Here is a 17,326-nt window from a genome sequence, read left to right on the forward strand (position 1 = left end):
GATTGCACTGCAAGGTACTGGATAGATGGTTATAACACAGAACATAAGAACATGAGAACTACCCACATTTGCTTTCGATCCATCAAAAAACTGATGGCATTTCACTAAAGCCTGCTTCTGATGACTAAGACTGGCTGAAGAGAGCAAGACAAATCTGCAAGCTCAGTGGCACATCAGAGAACAGCATTTCCACATATCTAAAAACAAAAATTAAGACTCCTTACAACTTAAAAGTAATGCTTCTACTTACATTGGGGGCAGCAGAGCTTTTCTTCCGCTCAGGAATATCAGCCTTATTGGGGTTGCTGGCATTCCCGAGCATGGGGCTAGCAGGAGCAATTCCTCTTCCTCCAGCAGCACTGCTGCCGGACTTCCGTTCTTCCTTAAGGTCACCGTCTGCAGTGCTAGTCTGACTTCTTTTTGGATATGCTACTACTGGAGGAATAGATGGACCAGCTGAAAAGACAGAATATATTGTATGTTATGAAAACAACGACCTACGTTCTACTTTCTGGAAGGAAATAATAAATATCCTGGAGCTACAGGAGACCTCCAGCAAAGACCAGGGTTGCAGAGGCAGGCAATGGCAAACCACCTCTGTCAGTCTCTTGCCATGAAAACCCCGCCAGGGGTCACCTAAGTCACCTCTGACTTGACGGCACTCTCCACTACCACTTTTAAAAATAAAAGACTATCGTAGTTAGAAGATGAAAAGTTCAGTTTGTTTCTGGAGACAATGGACTGGATCAAGACTAAATTTTCTCTTACAGAATGGGAGCTGTAACTTCTGCCAATCCTTCCTTCCTGCTGAAGATCCTAATTTTGTCCCTCCTGAGGGTCCCCTGACCCCACAGAAGCAGCATTTCAGGAAATTAGTGGGTTGCAGCAGGAAGAGGAGAGGCAGGTAAGTTCTGCTCTGCTGCTGGAAGTGCCTTCCGTTAGTGGAAAACTGAGCTTAGATCCAACCCACTGGAATTAGATCCACAGTACTCCTCTCGTGGAATGGACCTTTCTCTGCACCACCAAAAAATGCATCTGAGGACCCATGGAAATAGCACTAGCATGACGGAGGGATCAACAGAAGAGGAGACTCGGCAAAAAAAAATTACACCTAGCAAAAATTCCCTTCTGTTGGCGGGAAACTGCTTTAGAATTAGAGCTATAACCCGCCGCATGCTCTCCACCCTCCTCTTTATATAAAATTTAGTATCTTTTGGGGGGAACTTTTTCAAGATTACTGGGAAAATAATTATTGGAACTTCAATCAAAGGTTTTCTTCTCAGATTTCTGGAGGAATATATCACCACCTGCGGAAAAAAGTCTGCTTGAGAAAACGTATTGTTTGCAGCTGCTTGCATGCTTGTTAAGTTCCGCTATGGCCTATTAGATCCTCTAAAGGGAATTGCTTTAATGCCCAGGTTCTGCTTCAGTTTGTTTAAACTAATTGCAGATTGTGTGATATTTATGAAGGCATTACGTCCTAGGCAGGATTTCACGATGACATCGTCAAGTGTATTCCATAAAACATTCCTTTTAATTCTTAGATATGGGTTGGATCCAGATGCTTTTTTGGTCAATTCCCCTCAGCCTCTACCCTGCCTAGCTTTTGTCTATGCAGGACCCATGATTCCCAGCATAACCTTTTATTGGTGGTCAGTGGGGACCCCATCCTCCCTTTCTCTCCAGTGGAAAAGCTAGTGAGATCCAACCATATGTTTTTTACCGCTCTTACTCTTTTGTCCAAGAGTGGTTTAATCACCAGCTTTCCTAACAAATTTGTTCTGCAACGGTTCCCATGCAAGCAAAGAGCATCATTACACATAAAATTTCAATTTTTGTTTGCAACCACATTGCATACCAATCAGCATCCATGTGGCATGTGCCAATGAACAAGTCTATAACTGCCACCCCAGCCCCTTCTCCCTACATCTGACCTGGTAAAGCACCCCTTCTTTAATGAACAACATCCATTTCAAATTACGGCAACTAGTCACAATGCACTGATATATTTAGAACTGCATTTGTGTACCATCTTTTTGGTTTCTACTAGTGAGCGTATTTCATGTGTATGACTGGAACACAATGTACTCGAAGGAACAAAGAGCATGGAAAGACCGTAAGTGTGACAAGCTGAACAACTCAAATGATCTCAGAAGACGGATGGAGAAGGCCAACTGTTCCACTGAGAAAATTAATTCGATCAATGGTTTAAACAGATCTGCTGCTTCAAACATGTTTAAGAATATGACTGCCCACCACACAAATGGTATGCCATGCTTTCAAGACAAGTTTCCTTTGCCAGCATCATCTCAGTAAAAAAATTAAATCAGAGGCTTTAACTATTGTTTCCCCACTTCAAACTAGTCAACTGAACAGCATTATGGAGTGGACACATGGAATTTCAGTTGCTGCTTGCAACAATTCTCAGAGACTGCACTTCTCAGGTTGGGATAAAACCTTGCAGTGCTTTCAAGATTCAGAGGGTGATTGCTTTGCTAGGCCACAAGGCATCTGCTGCTCTGTATTCACTAAGTAGACTTTTTGAAGGCGACGTCAGCCGCGTAGGAGAGAGGAAATGCAAAGAAATTCTGGTAAACACACAGCTTCCCCGAGTTCTTTTAAACACTGGCTGACCCAGTAGTGTCAAAAAGAAAACAAAAGCCATACACTCTTGGTAAGGCTAAAAAAAAAAGGAACTTTTGTGCTTTTCCTAACAGACCTTGCAAGAGGCTTACTAATAAGTCTTCTCTAGGATAATCATGAATACCAGCGGACATACTGCCAAAAAGAGCACACATGATTTAAGTGGTCAAGGTAAAGCAATCCACTAGTTAGCCAAACCTGTTGCTAAGTAAAACAAATCACTGCTTTCGACTAATAAATGAACAGCAATGAGAAAAACAAATGAAAAACCTAAAGAAGAGACATTCTAACATCTCTCTCTTGGGTTAACTTGGTTTTAAACATCCTGCACACCAAATTTTCACTGGACAGATACACAAAATGTGGCAAGTCCCCCAAATGCAACTGCAGTCATTTTGTTATCTTCAAATAAAGATAACTTTTAGAAAATGACTATTATTATTTATACTCTGTTTTTCTCACTGAGATCGAAGGAGGCTTACACGGTGTGAGTGAAAATATAATCAACAGCTAGGACATTCACTGAGCAAAGTACAATAAAGAACAACAGTTAGAACATTCAAGGAAACAGATACAATGGTGGCAGAACAAGCATAAAGCCAGGCACAGAGATGACATCTATCTGAAGCAAAGCGTAATCCATTTCCATGGCATGTTTATCTCTGTGGAAACTCCTTAGCAGGCGCATATCAGCAGACAGTACCTAGCAGCGTATCATTTAGTCCCCATCCCTACTGTGGCTTCTCTCCGAGGTATTTATGATACAGTCCTGTAATCTGGGTAGAAAGTCTTCCTGAGTAATTCAGTTCGGCATAGTTTGCAGAAAGCCAGGAGAGCAGGGGCTTTCCTGACCACCTCAAGCAGGCCATTCTGTAAGGTGAGGGCTACCACAGAGAAAGCACACTACTGATTCTGCCCAATTACAGAGTGGTATCTGCAGAAGGCCCTGATTAGATGAATGAAGCTGTGTGACATTGTTGTACTGACTGCTTACAGCCATATATGAAGTTGAGAGTCCACTATGGGAGTGTATCCCCTGCATATATGACACATGTAGGATTAGGTTCAAGGGGCACCTGTTTTAGCGTACGTCAGAAAGTGGATTTGCAAAGCACTGATTGGCTAGCCCTTCTGTCTATCAGGAAGGTATCTCCCTTTTCAAAGACAATCTCATAGTTTACATTTACAGTAAAAGTTGAGACAGAAAATAAAGTGACAGGCAAGCACTAGAACAGATTAGCATGCAGGCATTTAGAGGGGGAAAAAATCTTCATGAGTTCTCTAGACAGGCCATGTTACATTTCCCTAACATTAAACCTTAATATTAGGTTCCTACAGAGCTTACGGAGGCTTCTGGGTATGCATTCTGAAAGCATTGTTAAACGTGGATAAAATTGGTTAGCACAGCAGGACAGAATGAAGAACAGAGTGTGTGGCATTTTGCTAGAAGGAACATGCTGTAGTAAAGATACGTTTTGATCACACTGTCACCATCTGAAACCACTACCAACCCACATGTGCTAAAAGATTAGAATCACGGGGGGTGCCAGGGAGTCTCTAGAGCTCTCCTTCCCTAAAGAATATTTATTACAGCAAGAGTTTGTATGTTTCTGGCTTGGTCTACAGTAAGCCAGGAGAAATCTCAGGCATGTAATTCCCTAAATTTTCTAGTGACAACTCAGAATATGGAATTTTCTTTTTCAGAACTATTAAAACCAGAGCTATTAAATTCAAGGCAAAATTTTCCATTATTCTTGGAAGGGAAGAGGGTTTAAAGTAAATCCTGGAATATCTTCAGCAACTGGGAGCGATATGAAACTGTGTTAATGACAAACTGCTATAACACCACAAATAAACACAAATACAGCAAGAGTTTGTGGTATGATAAAGTAAAGGTCAATGTAGACTTTTAAAATCATTGTATTAGGAGAGCCATTCTGATAATCTGGAATAAATACAAACTGAGATTATCACAGAAGACAGAGTTTGGGATTTCAACACAGGAAACGTTTTACAGAAGGGAGATGATGTCCAAACAGGGATGGCTGACTTACAGAGACTTACTAGAATTCTCACAAGGAGATTGTAAACTGAAGACACTGGAGGATTTAATAGCTAAAGGTTATAAATGTCAACGGTTTTTCTATGCTCAACTTTTAGAAAGGTTCAAATTAGATAAGAAACTATGGGGCTTTGATTATGAAAAGACTGAGTTTGAAAAAGAGCTTTGTTCAAATTATGAACATGTTATTTCCAAAATGTATAGATTGTTATTGAAATTTGAAACGGAAGAAGAATCTGTGAAAGATTGTATGGTAAAATGGCTAAAAATTTTGGGTATAACATACAGATGGATCAGAGGGAAAATATGTGGGTAAAGGGGCTCAAATTTACTTTGAGTTCCACATTTAAAGAAAATTTTTATAAAATGATGTATCAGTGGTATATGTCTCCTGACAAATTAGCAAAAATGAATAAAGGTATGTCAAATAAATGTTGGAAATGTGAACAACAAGAAGGAACCTGTTATCATCTTTGGTGGACTTGCCGTAAAGCTAAAAAATTTTGGTCTCAAATTCATATAATACAAAAAATGTTGAAGATTACTATACAGTTTAAACCAGAAGCCTTTTTGTTGGGATTAATGGACAAACAGTTGGAAAATTTTATTTTTATATATGACTATGGCAGCTTGGCTTTTATATGTGCAAAAATGGAAATGTACAGAACTGTCTCCAGCTGAGGACTGGACTATGAAAATGACAGAGTTAGCGGAGATGGCTAAACTTATGGCTTTGATCACAGATAAAACACATGTCTATTTATGGCTAACTGGAAACTCGTTGACTTTCTGGGTGAACCAAGGAGAAATGATTTGATGATACGTAGTTTTGATTTTTAAGAAGACAAATTTGGGGAAAATAAATAGAAGGGGGCAGTATTGGAAAAGGAAATTTTGGAGAGATTAAAATTTAAAGTATGATTTTTGTTAAAGTATGATAGGTGTAGAGAAAAATGGAAAACGAAACAGGTATTATTGTTTTCTGTTATTTCCAATTTCTGTCTTTCTTTTCTTTTTTGTATACTCTTTTCTTTATTTCTTTGCCCTTTTTATTGGGTTTTTAATAATATTAATAAAATAAAAATTTCTTTTTTTTAAAAAAAAGGCACTGCTATAACAGTGTATTTAGCTTATCTTTACAGCACTTGGGAGAAAGACGTACCAGCATCTCTTCCCCACATCAAGTATCACACTGGCTACCCTTTGCCTGTCTGAGATTTGCATAGCAAAAACGTTGAAATGGCAACCATCATAAAAAACCTACAATAAAGTTGTATCAGGTGTGTTGGTCTGTGGTAGAACACCACAATTCGGGCCCAGCAGCACCTTAGAGACCAACAAGATTTCAAGGGTATAAGCTTTTGAGTGCTGGAAGGAACTTTCACTCTCAAAAGCTTATACACCTTGGAAATCTTGTTGGTCTGGACTGGACTGGACTGAAATCTTGCTCTACAAACAACTGTAGTTATTGCCTACAGCAGATCTCCACATCAGATTCAAACCCTTCATTGTACAGAATGTGAAAACTCTTCAACCCACACATATTGCTTTTTAAAGGCTGAGGTATGGAGGACAGCTGCACTGATTTCCCCTACTCTTTCCCTGCAACAAAAATGTTGAAGCAATGAGATAAGGGAAACTCACCGTGATCACTGTACCGTCGCTGCTTCTGGCTGGAAGATATACTTCTCTGCACCTTGTGATGTGGAGATTGTCCAGTGCTATTGTTGAGATCACTACTTGGCCTGACTTTAGCAAGTGAAAGGTTGCTGCTGGAACTTGAATCACTGGCATCCAACTACACAGAAATTTGCACACAGGAAAAATGTTAGTCTATCACCAAAGCAGATGAATGCAGCAAGACTGTCAAGGGGGCTTCAAGTCATACTTCTGGTGTATCAACAGGGCAACATACCACCACAGCTTGCTCTGTGACAGAATATATTACCCCCTTTTTATTAGTTCCAGAACTCATGGATTAGGTATGCTGAAGAATTATTCACAGCACAAAGAGGAAGTCCTGAACAAAGCAGAACCAGTTATGGGGATGAATGGTCATGGGGCAAATTTCCAGACCCTCTTTACAACACAAGACCATTGCTCAATACTCTTGGACTAGCAAGGAGCTGCAGCTTGGTAGGATGGACTACAGAAAAAATTATATAGTATATAATAGTACCCTGGGAGAAAAAAGTCTCAGAAGCAAGGATAAGAAATTCCTTCCCTTGACACCTTGGGTTAGCAGCATGGGCTATGTCAACCACTGGTCTCATTCAGTACAAAGCACCTGCTTGTGAACGTGGTGCTGGATCCATGTGAGTAGGTCCAAGCCCATGTCATTCACATTCTTCACATATTGCAGGATCATTCAGAAAAACAGAACAAGACCAAACCAAACCTATTCTGGGTTCTCAGTGCTTAAGTTTAATTTTTTTGTTGCATTCATCAATCCAGGTTTTAGCAAGAAAAGAATATAACAGCTGTTAAGAGAATGATATACAGCATTTCTCTCATACTAGCTGAAACTTTTATCAATAAAGAGACTGTTTTCAAATAGAAGCTCCCACAATTTGTTGATTCACCATTATAAAAAATACCACCAAGTCCTGCACAACAGTCTCTTGCTGTGCAACCATACGCAACTAGCCAATACAAATGACGACACCAAGTGCATTCTCTTTTGTCTTCTCGTCTGCATTAAATTGGACAGTGTTGACTATGGCTCCAAAAAGCTTATGCCGCAATATTTTTTAATGTCTGAAAGGTGCCACAGGGTTCTTGTTAAACCTGTATTATTTATTTTAGCAGGTATCTTGAACAACCAAAAACCTTCAACTCTAGGCAAGCAAGAAGTTGAAGTAAACGCAAACTTAGAAAAGAGCCTTTTGGAGGCCTTTTTCAACACTGTCATGGTTTCAGAGTAGCTGGCTGATGTAAAGGTCAGGCTGTATTAGACATGTGGTTTTTCCTAATTAACTATTAGAGCTCGGGGTGGGGCAGGGGTTATAAGTAAGGAAATGCAATATAAAGCATTAGGCTTCCAATCCATGGGTCCCACAATTGTCTTCAATTTGTCGGCAACAAACATGCTTTTTCTGGATTCAGTAGGTGGCTCTTGAACATCCTGCTCCATGCACAAAGTAGCACCTGAATTGGGAGATTCCGCTTTTAAAGGTGTGACAGTGCAAGACACACCGCAAACTCACAACAAAGAGAGAGCTCTGATCCAATAAGGCTGTGGTACAGTCTTTGATTGTTATTACTTTATTAAGGATGGCAAGTTAATATGCCAATATGGAACAAAAAAAAGCAGTATTAAGTTACATGTTAGGACATCATGAAGCAAATTGTAGAGATCTTGAATATGCCACCTTAAGATGACAATGTCCAATATTATCTACAATGACAGAACAGGTACAAGGGACAATTTTGCTCACTTCAGCCCAGGCCCCTGTAGTCCACACGGGCCCCGCAGCTCTTGGAATTAATCTTCCCAGCATCAGAAAGGTACCAAAGGAAATCAGTGATCCTTATGTAGTGTACTCACCTCTGATGATTTCCTTCCCAGTAGCAAATATGTAGCAGTGATTTCATCATATTTCATTTTACTAAGGGATTCCTGTATTTCTTCTTGAGAATATCCCATTCCAACCATAATGTCTGAAAATAAATTGAAAATTAGCTCCAAGCTTCATTACATTGGTCTATTATAGCTAAGAGTTTCACAGGAATATTTAATGAACTGCTTAATAACTCAATCAAACATCTTGTTATGGCCAAGATCTTTGTTCCCTCCAGTCTACACATTAAATCAAGCAACAAAGTCTGTACAATACTCACAAAGCCACAAAATCACGAGCATTATCTGTGGTCTCCAATGCTTACCTATTCTCTTCTGGTCCGAGATGTCTAGTTCTGGTTCAACAAAAGGTTTAAGTTCATCATCCTCATGCCCTGCATTGATCCACCTGTCCTTCATAATTTGCTGCAAAGATCAGATTTTGTATTAGTGTAACAGGAACAAGAAACTCCCCTAAAGATAAAGGCTTATTTTAAATTAAGTAACAGGAGACAAGTCAGCTGGTTTTATACAAAGAGCCAAGTACTTGCCTTTTCCCTCTTGGACTTATGCTGCTTCCTCCTTGTGGAAAACAAAATAATCTATAGCGCCAAGACCCATTCCTCCTAAAGTTACGCTCCTAGCCGTCACATTTCCCACACAAGATATTCAAGCACAAGATGTGAATAATAAATTCTAGCAGAGGGGTGACTAGTTATAACAAAAGAATGCGCTAAGAACTTATACAAAATATACTGTCGAAGGCTTTCATGGCCGGAGAATGATGGTTGTTGTGGATTTTCCAGGCTGTATCGCCGTGGTCTCGGCATTGTAGTTCCTGACGTTTCACCAGCAGCTGTGACTGGCATCTTCAGAGGTGTAGCACCGAAAGACAGAGATCTCCCAGTGTCACTAGCATCTTCAGAGGTGTAGCACTGAAAGACAGAGATCTCCCAGTGTCACTAGCATCTTCAGAGGTGTAGCACCGAAAGACAGAGATCTCCCAGTGTCACTAGCAGAGATCTCCCAGTGTCACTGGGAGATCTCTGTCTTTCGGTGCTACACCTCTGAAGATGCCAGTCACAGCTGCTGGCGAAACGTCAGGAACTACAATGCCAAGACCACAGCAATACAGCCCGGAAAATCCAAAACAACCATCGTTCTCCAGCCGTGAAAGCCTTTGACAATATATTCATGGTTTTAATTACAGCCTGGAAAATCCACAACAACCAACCTGTACAAGACATTTGCAATTCTTTCCCCATGAGAAGACCTAAAGCAGGGAAAGGCAACTCCTGGCACATATACCGGACGCAGCACCCCCAGACCATTATGCTGCTTTTCTCCACTCCCCAAGCAGGGATGCAATTGAACCAAGCTGGGTCAGAGCTCAGTTCTGGAAATCATCTTCCCCCTGGAGCAGTGATGTCATCAACTGGGCTCCCAATGGTCTCACTCCCACACACACTGGGTGTGTGTTCACTCTACTTAGTATGCCTTTACATTTGGGATTTTAAGCCACCCTGAGCCACAAGGGAAAGATGGGGTATAAATATTTTGAAAAATAAGTCCCTCATCCTGCTTTCCTTTTGCTTGGCAGCCCACCAGCATCTTAAGATGATGTTATATTTTGCTCAGCCTTTAGACCAAAAGGGTAGCCTCCTCCTCAAGATGCAGCTGCAGGGACTCTTGGACTGAAGTATTCCAAGTAGGATGATACCATACACCACCTTGCCTCCTCCATGTAGCTCACTGGCAAGGTACTCTGCAGAGGAAACTGGCAAACCCAAAGTGACACCACTGCAGCCCTCCATTCCTCTCCATCTACTTTGGTGGGAGTAGGATTACATTAAGCCAGAGGGGAATTCCTGAGAGGGAAGTCTGCAGTGGCCACACACAGAGAACTATTCTGTTTACGTTGCCTCCTCCTGTGTACCTGTGGATTATTGTACAAGAGTCTCAAACAGCAGCTTCTGCCTCCACTGTAGTCACAGAACAGAAAAGGAGGACACCTGGGATCAAGATCACTGGAGGGGTGCTCAGCTAAAGGAGTTTGGAAAACTCTAACCTGAAGTAGAAGAGAAGGACTGGAGTCCAGTGCCACCTTAGAGACCAACAAGATTTTCAGGATATAAGCTTCTGAGAGTCACAGCTCCCTTCTTCAGAAGAAAGTGTCCGAAGAAGGGTGCTTTGACTCTCAAAAGCTCATGCCCTGAAAACCTCGTTGGTCTAGAAAGTGCCCCTCGACTCAAATCCTACTGTTCTACTACAGACCAACATGGCTACCATGGCAACATGGCAGAAATAGTAAACAGACTTGGTTAAAGCACTTGCTTACTTAATTTTAGCTGCGTATCATCTACCAGAGTACATTCCTTTCCCCTTAAAATGAAACGATTATAATAACTTGGCTCTGAAGGGCTGATTTCTATTCAACCACTTGGTTCAAGAAATCTCTTTTAAAGGGAGGCTCAGAAAGCAGGCAAATGTAGCATTACAAGTTTCCCAAAGAAGGATCCTCCAAAGAGCATATTGACTCCAAAGGGAATCTCATGATATACCAACTAGCAGAGTGTAGTTAGGCTAGCTTCAGATTAACCGAAAGAACACCCTCTAGGTGGAGCACACTTCCATAACATTCACAGAAAGGCTGAGAAACAAAAATAGGGATCTCAGGTCAAAAGAATTCACTGTCTACCATTCAGATTCACAGCAGCATGGCATGTTTGCTTAGTATGACACAAACTGATGCTTTCATTGACACATCACACACAGAGCAACTAAGGCAGTAGAGTGAGAGTGATAGAAAGAGAGAGAGTGTTAGAAAGACTGCAGGAGATGCCTAGCTTACCTGGGTTAAAATATTCCAATATCTAACTGTATCTTTATTATTATTATTATTATTATTATTATTATTATTATTATTATTATTATTATTATTATTATTATTATTGCTAAATTCCAAATCTGCAGTTTTTTCCAGCTGCAGAAAAACAATTGGTAAGGTGGAGGATTGGATTACAGACTAAATTTTCCATCAACAGAATAGAGTTTTCTTGCCTCCTCCCACCCTCATGGTTCGCTGATCTCCACAAACTGCTGTAGGGGGAGGTGGGGGGAGAAGGTCTGCAGTGGGAAGAGGAATTGGTATAAATTGCCAATTTAGTCTCAATCCAACTCTAAAAAACTTCTCAGAAGAGGCATAACATTAGCTAGTATCATATATATCTCATCAGAATTCCACCAGTAAATAATGTACAAATAATGCTGTAAATAACTTGAAAGGAGAAGAGTGAGGGGGGAAAAAAACACAAGCAGGTACCTCAAGAGTGCCTCTTTTAGTTGGGTTTAGCACCAGGAATCGTTTTAGCAGGTTTTCACAGTCTGTGGACATGTAGAAAGGAATCCTGTATTTCCCTCTGAGTACTCTCTCTCTCAGTTCCTTAAATCAAATCAAGCAACACCGACAAGAAATAAGAAAATGCCATGTGGTCACTATCAAACTCAGTGAGTTCTTCTCATTTTAGCATGCATTAGGCACATACCTTTAGATTTTGACCATCAAAAGGCAGAGATCCACTCACAAGAGTGTAAAGAATGACGCCTAAGCTCCAAACGTCAACTTCAGGCCCATCGTACTTTTTGCCTTGGAAGAGTTCAGGAGCAGCATATGGAGGACTGCCACAAAATGTGTCCAGTTTATTTCCAACTGTAAACTCGTTGCTAAAACCGAAATCAGCTATTTTAATGTTCATGTCGGCATCTAGCAATAGATTTTCAGCCTAGAGGGGAAAAGTAGAAAAGTATTTTTTTCCAAAAATCCCCGATTTGCCTATATTTGATGTTCTCCAAGGACTACTTTACATAATTAATATGAACTAATAAACTTAACACATAGTTATCTTAAAGATCATAATGCCATAAAGCTTATCAACACATACACTGCACATGAAGCTGCCTTACATGGAGTTAGGTCACTGGTCCCTCAAGGCTAGTAATGTCTGCTCAGACCAACAGTGGCTCTCCAGGATCTCAGGTGCAGCCCTTTCACATCACCTATGACCTGATGCCAGGGACTGGACCTGGAACCATCTGCATGCAAAGCAGACACTCCATCACTGAGTCACGGCCCCCAGGTTAATGAACATGAATCATATCCCTTAAAGTTAACTGATCTGCTGGCTTCTACCTGCGGTATAGTCAATGCCTCATTTTTTTTTAAGTGCCATGATATTGGGCATACACCGTATTCTACGGTCAAGTGAAGGATCTCTAGGCATCATTATTCAGAAAGCAGAGTGCTGACTGATTTCCACAATTTTCTGCAGCCTACGCTAGTTGTGGGATCTGTTTCCATGTCAATGAAACAAGAACCTTTGGGGAGAAGATGTAACAACTAACATGATGGAGGCCTTTCGCAGAGGAAAATTTCAGTGAAAACTGTGAAAGCAATTTCTGAAAGACATATTCAAGATAGGAAAAGGGAGCTATCAGAACTTCAACTGGTGCCGCAAAGGCACTGAGAACCGGGGGCCCAGGAAAAATGAGTTAAGGGGAACCCAGGGCCCAAGAAAGAAGAGGGAGGGGGGGAAAAGGCACACTGCAGGAACTTCTTAACACCTATCCAGAATGGAGATGGATCATCAGTCAGCCAGGGCAATCAACAAGCGCACATCAAAGCAACCTTTGCACTCCGGACTTGAAGGCACCAGGATGAGCCTGGGAACGAGCAAACTGCCCGGATCCCCTTCCTCCTCCCCATCCCCTCTCCCCAAAGGTGTCATTTATAAATTAATCAGACTTCAAACATGGTCCAATCAAGGCTGTTCCGATGGCCTCAAATCCTTTAAGTCGTGAGAACCACTGACAGGGGCGCCAGCCCCTGGGTGCTTTGAAAGTATATAAGCTAGCCCCTCAAACCTGAGGGTGCGCGTGCGCCAGCCCCATCCCAGCTTCCTTGCTGTCTCTCCGTGATTCCAGTGCGGGCGCTGGATCATGTCACGTCCATATCTCTGACCTGCCTACTGCTTGTGAGTATGCCCTTGCCATCGTGGGGTTCCTGCTCAGGTCTCTAATTTTCATACTCTGTATTTCTTAGATCTTGTATGTAATCTTGGATGTGTGTGTAAGTTCAGGCATACGCCACACTATTAGAAAATACACGTTATTGATTGAATACTTGTAGTCTGCCTCTTTGTTACGGGGAGCTCCGAAAATGGACCTTGGTAGACATTTTGCTGCTGTTATAACTTGATTCCACACACTGTCCTCTATGTACCCCCGAAAGAGTGGCTGCTCCCAGGGATGTAAAGGTATGGTATAAAGAAACAGGAAGGCAATTCTCTCTCATCTTCTATCATCCACAAAGCCAAAATAAAGAGAAAAGGTGACACGTGAGCCCTGCTCCTGCTGGGAGCCTCAAGCTATCGTCGTCTTGGGCTGATGGTATAAAAAAAAATGTGCTAGCGAAACTAGAGAGGTAAAATTTCTGGAAATTTTGAAGCCATAGGGGAAAAAACCTGTTTTTTCTCCCTCTTTCAATATGTTTTTTGCTCTCTCAAAACTGCAAACGGATGTACCTTATGCTACCTTAGTACTCGTATCTGCTAAAAAGTAGGAAAAACAGAGCAAAAAGCGCAAGCTTTGTGGAAAATAATAAAATATATTTTATTCAACGGAAAACGGATATAAAATAAAACTATTAGCATATTTTGATATGTAGTTAAACTTTATAACGGTAAAGCACTGATTCAGTACTGTTTCTTTTTAAGTTTTTATTGGAAAAACACAAGTAAGCAAAATCAGATATAAATTCAGGAAAAGAATAACTTAGATATCTTAATTAATTAAACATTATTTATTAAAACATTTATTTCTTGCCTTTCTCCATGGCTCAAAAGCCACCAGTAATGTTCACATTCAAATTATTGTTTTTTTTACTTACCTTTAAGTCTCTATGAACAATATGCTTTTGGTGGCAATACTGCACTGCAGACACTATCTAGATAGAAAACAGGTCCAATTATAGAGTGATGCAGAGAAAGCAAAGATTTGCAATCATAAAATTTTCAGCAGCAGTTGCTAAAATGGAGAAGCAATTATGAAATCCATAAAGCCCATTATACCAAGTAACAAAATTACCAAATGCTCCAACACCTAAACACACTTAATTGTGGGTAAGTCCCACTGAAATCAATAAGAATTATTTAAATAAGTGCATTTAGGGGTAAGGGTCAAAGTGACAATTCAAGGAAGGCCTATTACTTACTTAGGCTACTTCAAGCAGATTATGGTTTCTCTGTATGGTGAACAAGATTAACATGATCAGTTATAATAAATGGTAAGAGAGACATCTCAGCAATTTTGTTTTTGCATATCCCGATGATTTTTCAAGCTTTAACATTTTCCAGAGTATTTTATTTTAAGTTGGAGTGAAGGGGATTCAAATGAGGTCCAGTAGAAATGTGACATTCCTAGTTCCTTAATGTGACTGATCTGATTTCTCTTCACCATCTACGGCATGAACTCCTACAGCTGAGACTACTTGTGATTAACCGTTACACGAACACCAATGGGAGCCATGGTTACTGTTAACTAGGGGTGTGCACTTTGGGCCCGATTTGGAAAGATTCAAGTTTCTGAATCGGCCCCAGCATTGCTGAGCCAATTTGGGAATCCTGAAGCTAAGTTTCCCGAAGCAATTGCAACACTTTTCTTGCCGCTTGCAAGCAGCAAGAAAAGTGTTGCTTTCAAATGCCTGCCACTTTACAGTTGATAGGAGGGGGATTCCCTATCAGCTGAAAAAAGCTGCTGGCATTTGAAAGGAACACTTTTCTTGCCCTGCAAGCAAAGTGTTGCTGCTTTCAAATGCCAGCAGCTTTTTTCAGTTGAGGGAAGAGTCCCTCCATCCCCTCCTGTCAGCTGAAAAAGCTGCCAGCATTCGGAAGCAGCTTTCTCAGCTGAAAATAGCTGCTTTCAAATTCCCCCTTTTTTCATCTGAGGGGAGGGGGTTCCTCCTCTCCCCTCAGCTGAAAAAAGCAGGGCATTTGAAAGCAGCAACACTTTTCTTGCCACGTAAGAAAAGTGTTGCTGCTTTCAAACCCCAGCAGCTTTTTTCTACTGACAGGAAGGGGATTCCCCTCCCATCAGCTGTAAAGCGGCTGGCGTGCGAAAGCAATACTTTTCTTGCCATTTGCAAACGACAAGAAAAGTACTGCTTTGAGCTTCAGTGTGCTCCGTAAAGATTCCTGAATCTTTACAGAGCATACCATTTAAATCCAAAGCAGGAAACCTGAATATATAACCACATTTCAGAACAGGTTTCATCCTGGATTAAGGGGGAATCCTGGTTAGTGCTAACCTAGGATGGTGACATAATTGTTAGCTTGGGCATGTTCAGAGTGGGCGAGTTTCCATGGCTTGCTTCCACAATCAGGAGTGTTACGGCTAAACAGGGCTTGAGAATACATTAATTCTTAAGTTTAAACATCTTCTATTTTGATGGAGAATTTTGAGTGTGTTCTGCATTAGCTGTAAATGAATTTTAAGTATGAAATTAAAGTATTGATCATTTTTTAAGTACAGCGTGGCTTGCATTAAAGGGGGGGGGGGAGAAGAACTGTGGAGGAAGATCCACATTTTCATGAGAGACAGATTAACCCTGAAAACCACTTGTTTCCAATTCAGTGTCAAAATGCCACTAGATAACTTAAAGTTATATCTCCAGTTATTCTAACCAAATAAGAGTTAAAGGTTTCATTTTACCGAGCTCTCAACAGAACTTAAACCTGAAACCCTGTTTTCAATTGAAGATCTCAAGGGGCATGTGATTTGAAGAGTATCATCTAAACAGATCCTAAACTACCAATCTCACACAATTCTCAAGCCTTCTATTTCATGAAAGGAATCCTGGTTTTTGTTTTTTTTTTAAAGATGGGAATAGACATCCCCCTCTGCTTCCAATTTTCTGGGAAACAGATCAAAATGTTACTTTTCCTACATACTTGCACAGCACTTTGTGGTAGATTGGCTGAACAGGGAAAATAGTGACACTGAACAGGGAAGAACCGGGAGCAGTTGAAAGAAAAGGAAAGCAAGACTTTCTATTTGAAACAGGAGGAGCTCAAAAACAAGGACAAGCTGTTCCACTTGCTTTGGGGTATTTCCAATTCTTCTTCTTTGCATTACGGTCTTTTTTTAAAAAGAAAATCATCTGAAAAAACCCTTATAGTTGATATCAGGAGTCAATCTCACATAACACCACTTTTGCTGATCTAAGTGAATATACTAACATCAATCAAGGCTTCATCTGCACACTGGAGAGGTTTGTCGAGAACCTTGTGGTTTGGGAGCACTGTGGGAAAAGAGTTGCTGCAGGTTCAATTTTGCCAGTGAAGCAAGCTAAATGTGTAAGGTGTGATTGGTCTTTAACCTCAAACAGCTAAGCGGTCTGTGATGGTCAACAACCAATAAAAAAAGAACTAAAATCAGCAAACCTCTCACAGAGTGATTATGAAGCTAAAATCCTAATAGGTTTACTTGAAAGTAAATTTCAACTGATACAGAATATGGCAAGCAAACTAGTTGACCAAACCACACGTTACCTTTTAATTGTATTCCTGCTTTTGGCTATCTATTTTCAATTGCTGTCTTATGGTTGCTGCTTTGGCTTAAACGTTTATGTTGGCCGTTCTATGGTCCGTTTCTGATGATGGAAGGACAACTCTTGACAGTGGAAAGTGTAAGTCATTACTGCCAATTCCCCTCCAAACATTACAGAACCTATACACTGTTCATGAGCATCCCTTGACCACAGGAACAGTATTTCTAGGGGCTCAGTGGGAGGGGGAGACAAGAAAGCCCTGCTGTGAATTTTGCTTGTGGATTTTGTAGTGTATGCCATACTTTTAAAACTGTTAGCTGTCTTGAAGCCTTTTTAAAGTTAAAGATAGGGCAGACTACTTTAAAATAAAAAAAGAACCCCTATTGATTTCAATGGAGCTTACGTTCCAAGAACAGTACTTAAGATCATAGACAAAGGTCTCTTTCTTTCCCGCCACCAC

The 17,326-nt window shown here is 40.8% G+C and overlaps 1 protein-coding gene across 6 annotated transcripts in view; it reads right to left on the bottom strand.

Moving 5' to 3' along the window:
* The window catches only part of MARK3 (microtubule affinity regulating kinase 3), an 88,658-nt gene that overhangs the window by 26,474 nt on the left and 44,858 nt on the right, over positions 1-17,326 (bottom strand). For all 6 annotated transcript variants that reach the window (XM_054972939.1, XM_054972938.1, XM_054972940.1 and 3 more), the window contains 7 exons: positions 14,209-14,265; positions 11,810-12,046; positions 11,587-11,706; positions 8,591-8,690; positions 8,253-8,365; positions 6,350-6,503; positions 251-456 (listed from right to left, as the gene is read on the bottom strand). In XM_054972939.1, the coding sequence (XP_054828914.1) occupies positions 251-456; positions 6,350-6,503; positions 8,253-8,365; positions 8,591-8,690; positions 11,587-11,706; positions 11,810-12,046; positions 14,209-14,265 (987 nt within the window). The remainder of the gene's footprint in view (positions 1-250; positions 457-6,349; positions 6,504-8,252; positions 8,366-8,590; positions 8,691-11,586; positions 11,707-11,809; positions 12,047-14,208; positions 14,266-17,326) is intronic.

This window comes from Eublepharis macularius, chromosome 2, assembly GCF_028583425.1.
Source record: "Eublepharis macularius isolate TG4126 chromosome 2, MPM_Emac_v1.0, whole genome shotgun sequence".
NCBI classification, from domain to species: Eukaryota; Metazoa; Chordata; class Lepidosauria; order Squamata; family Eublepharidae; genus Eublepharis; species Eublepharis macularius.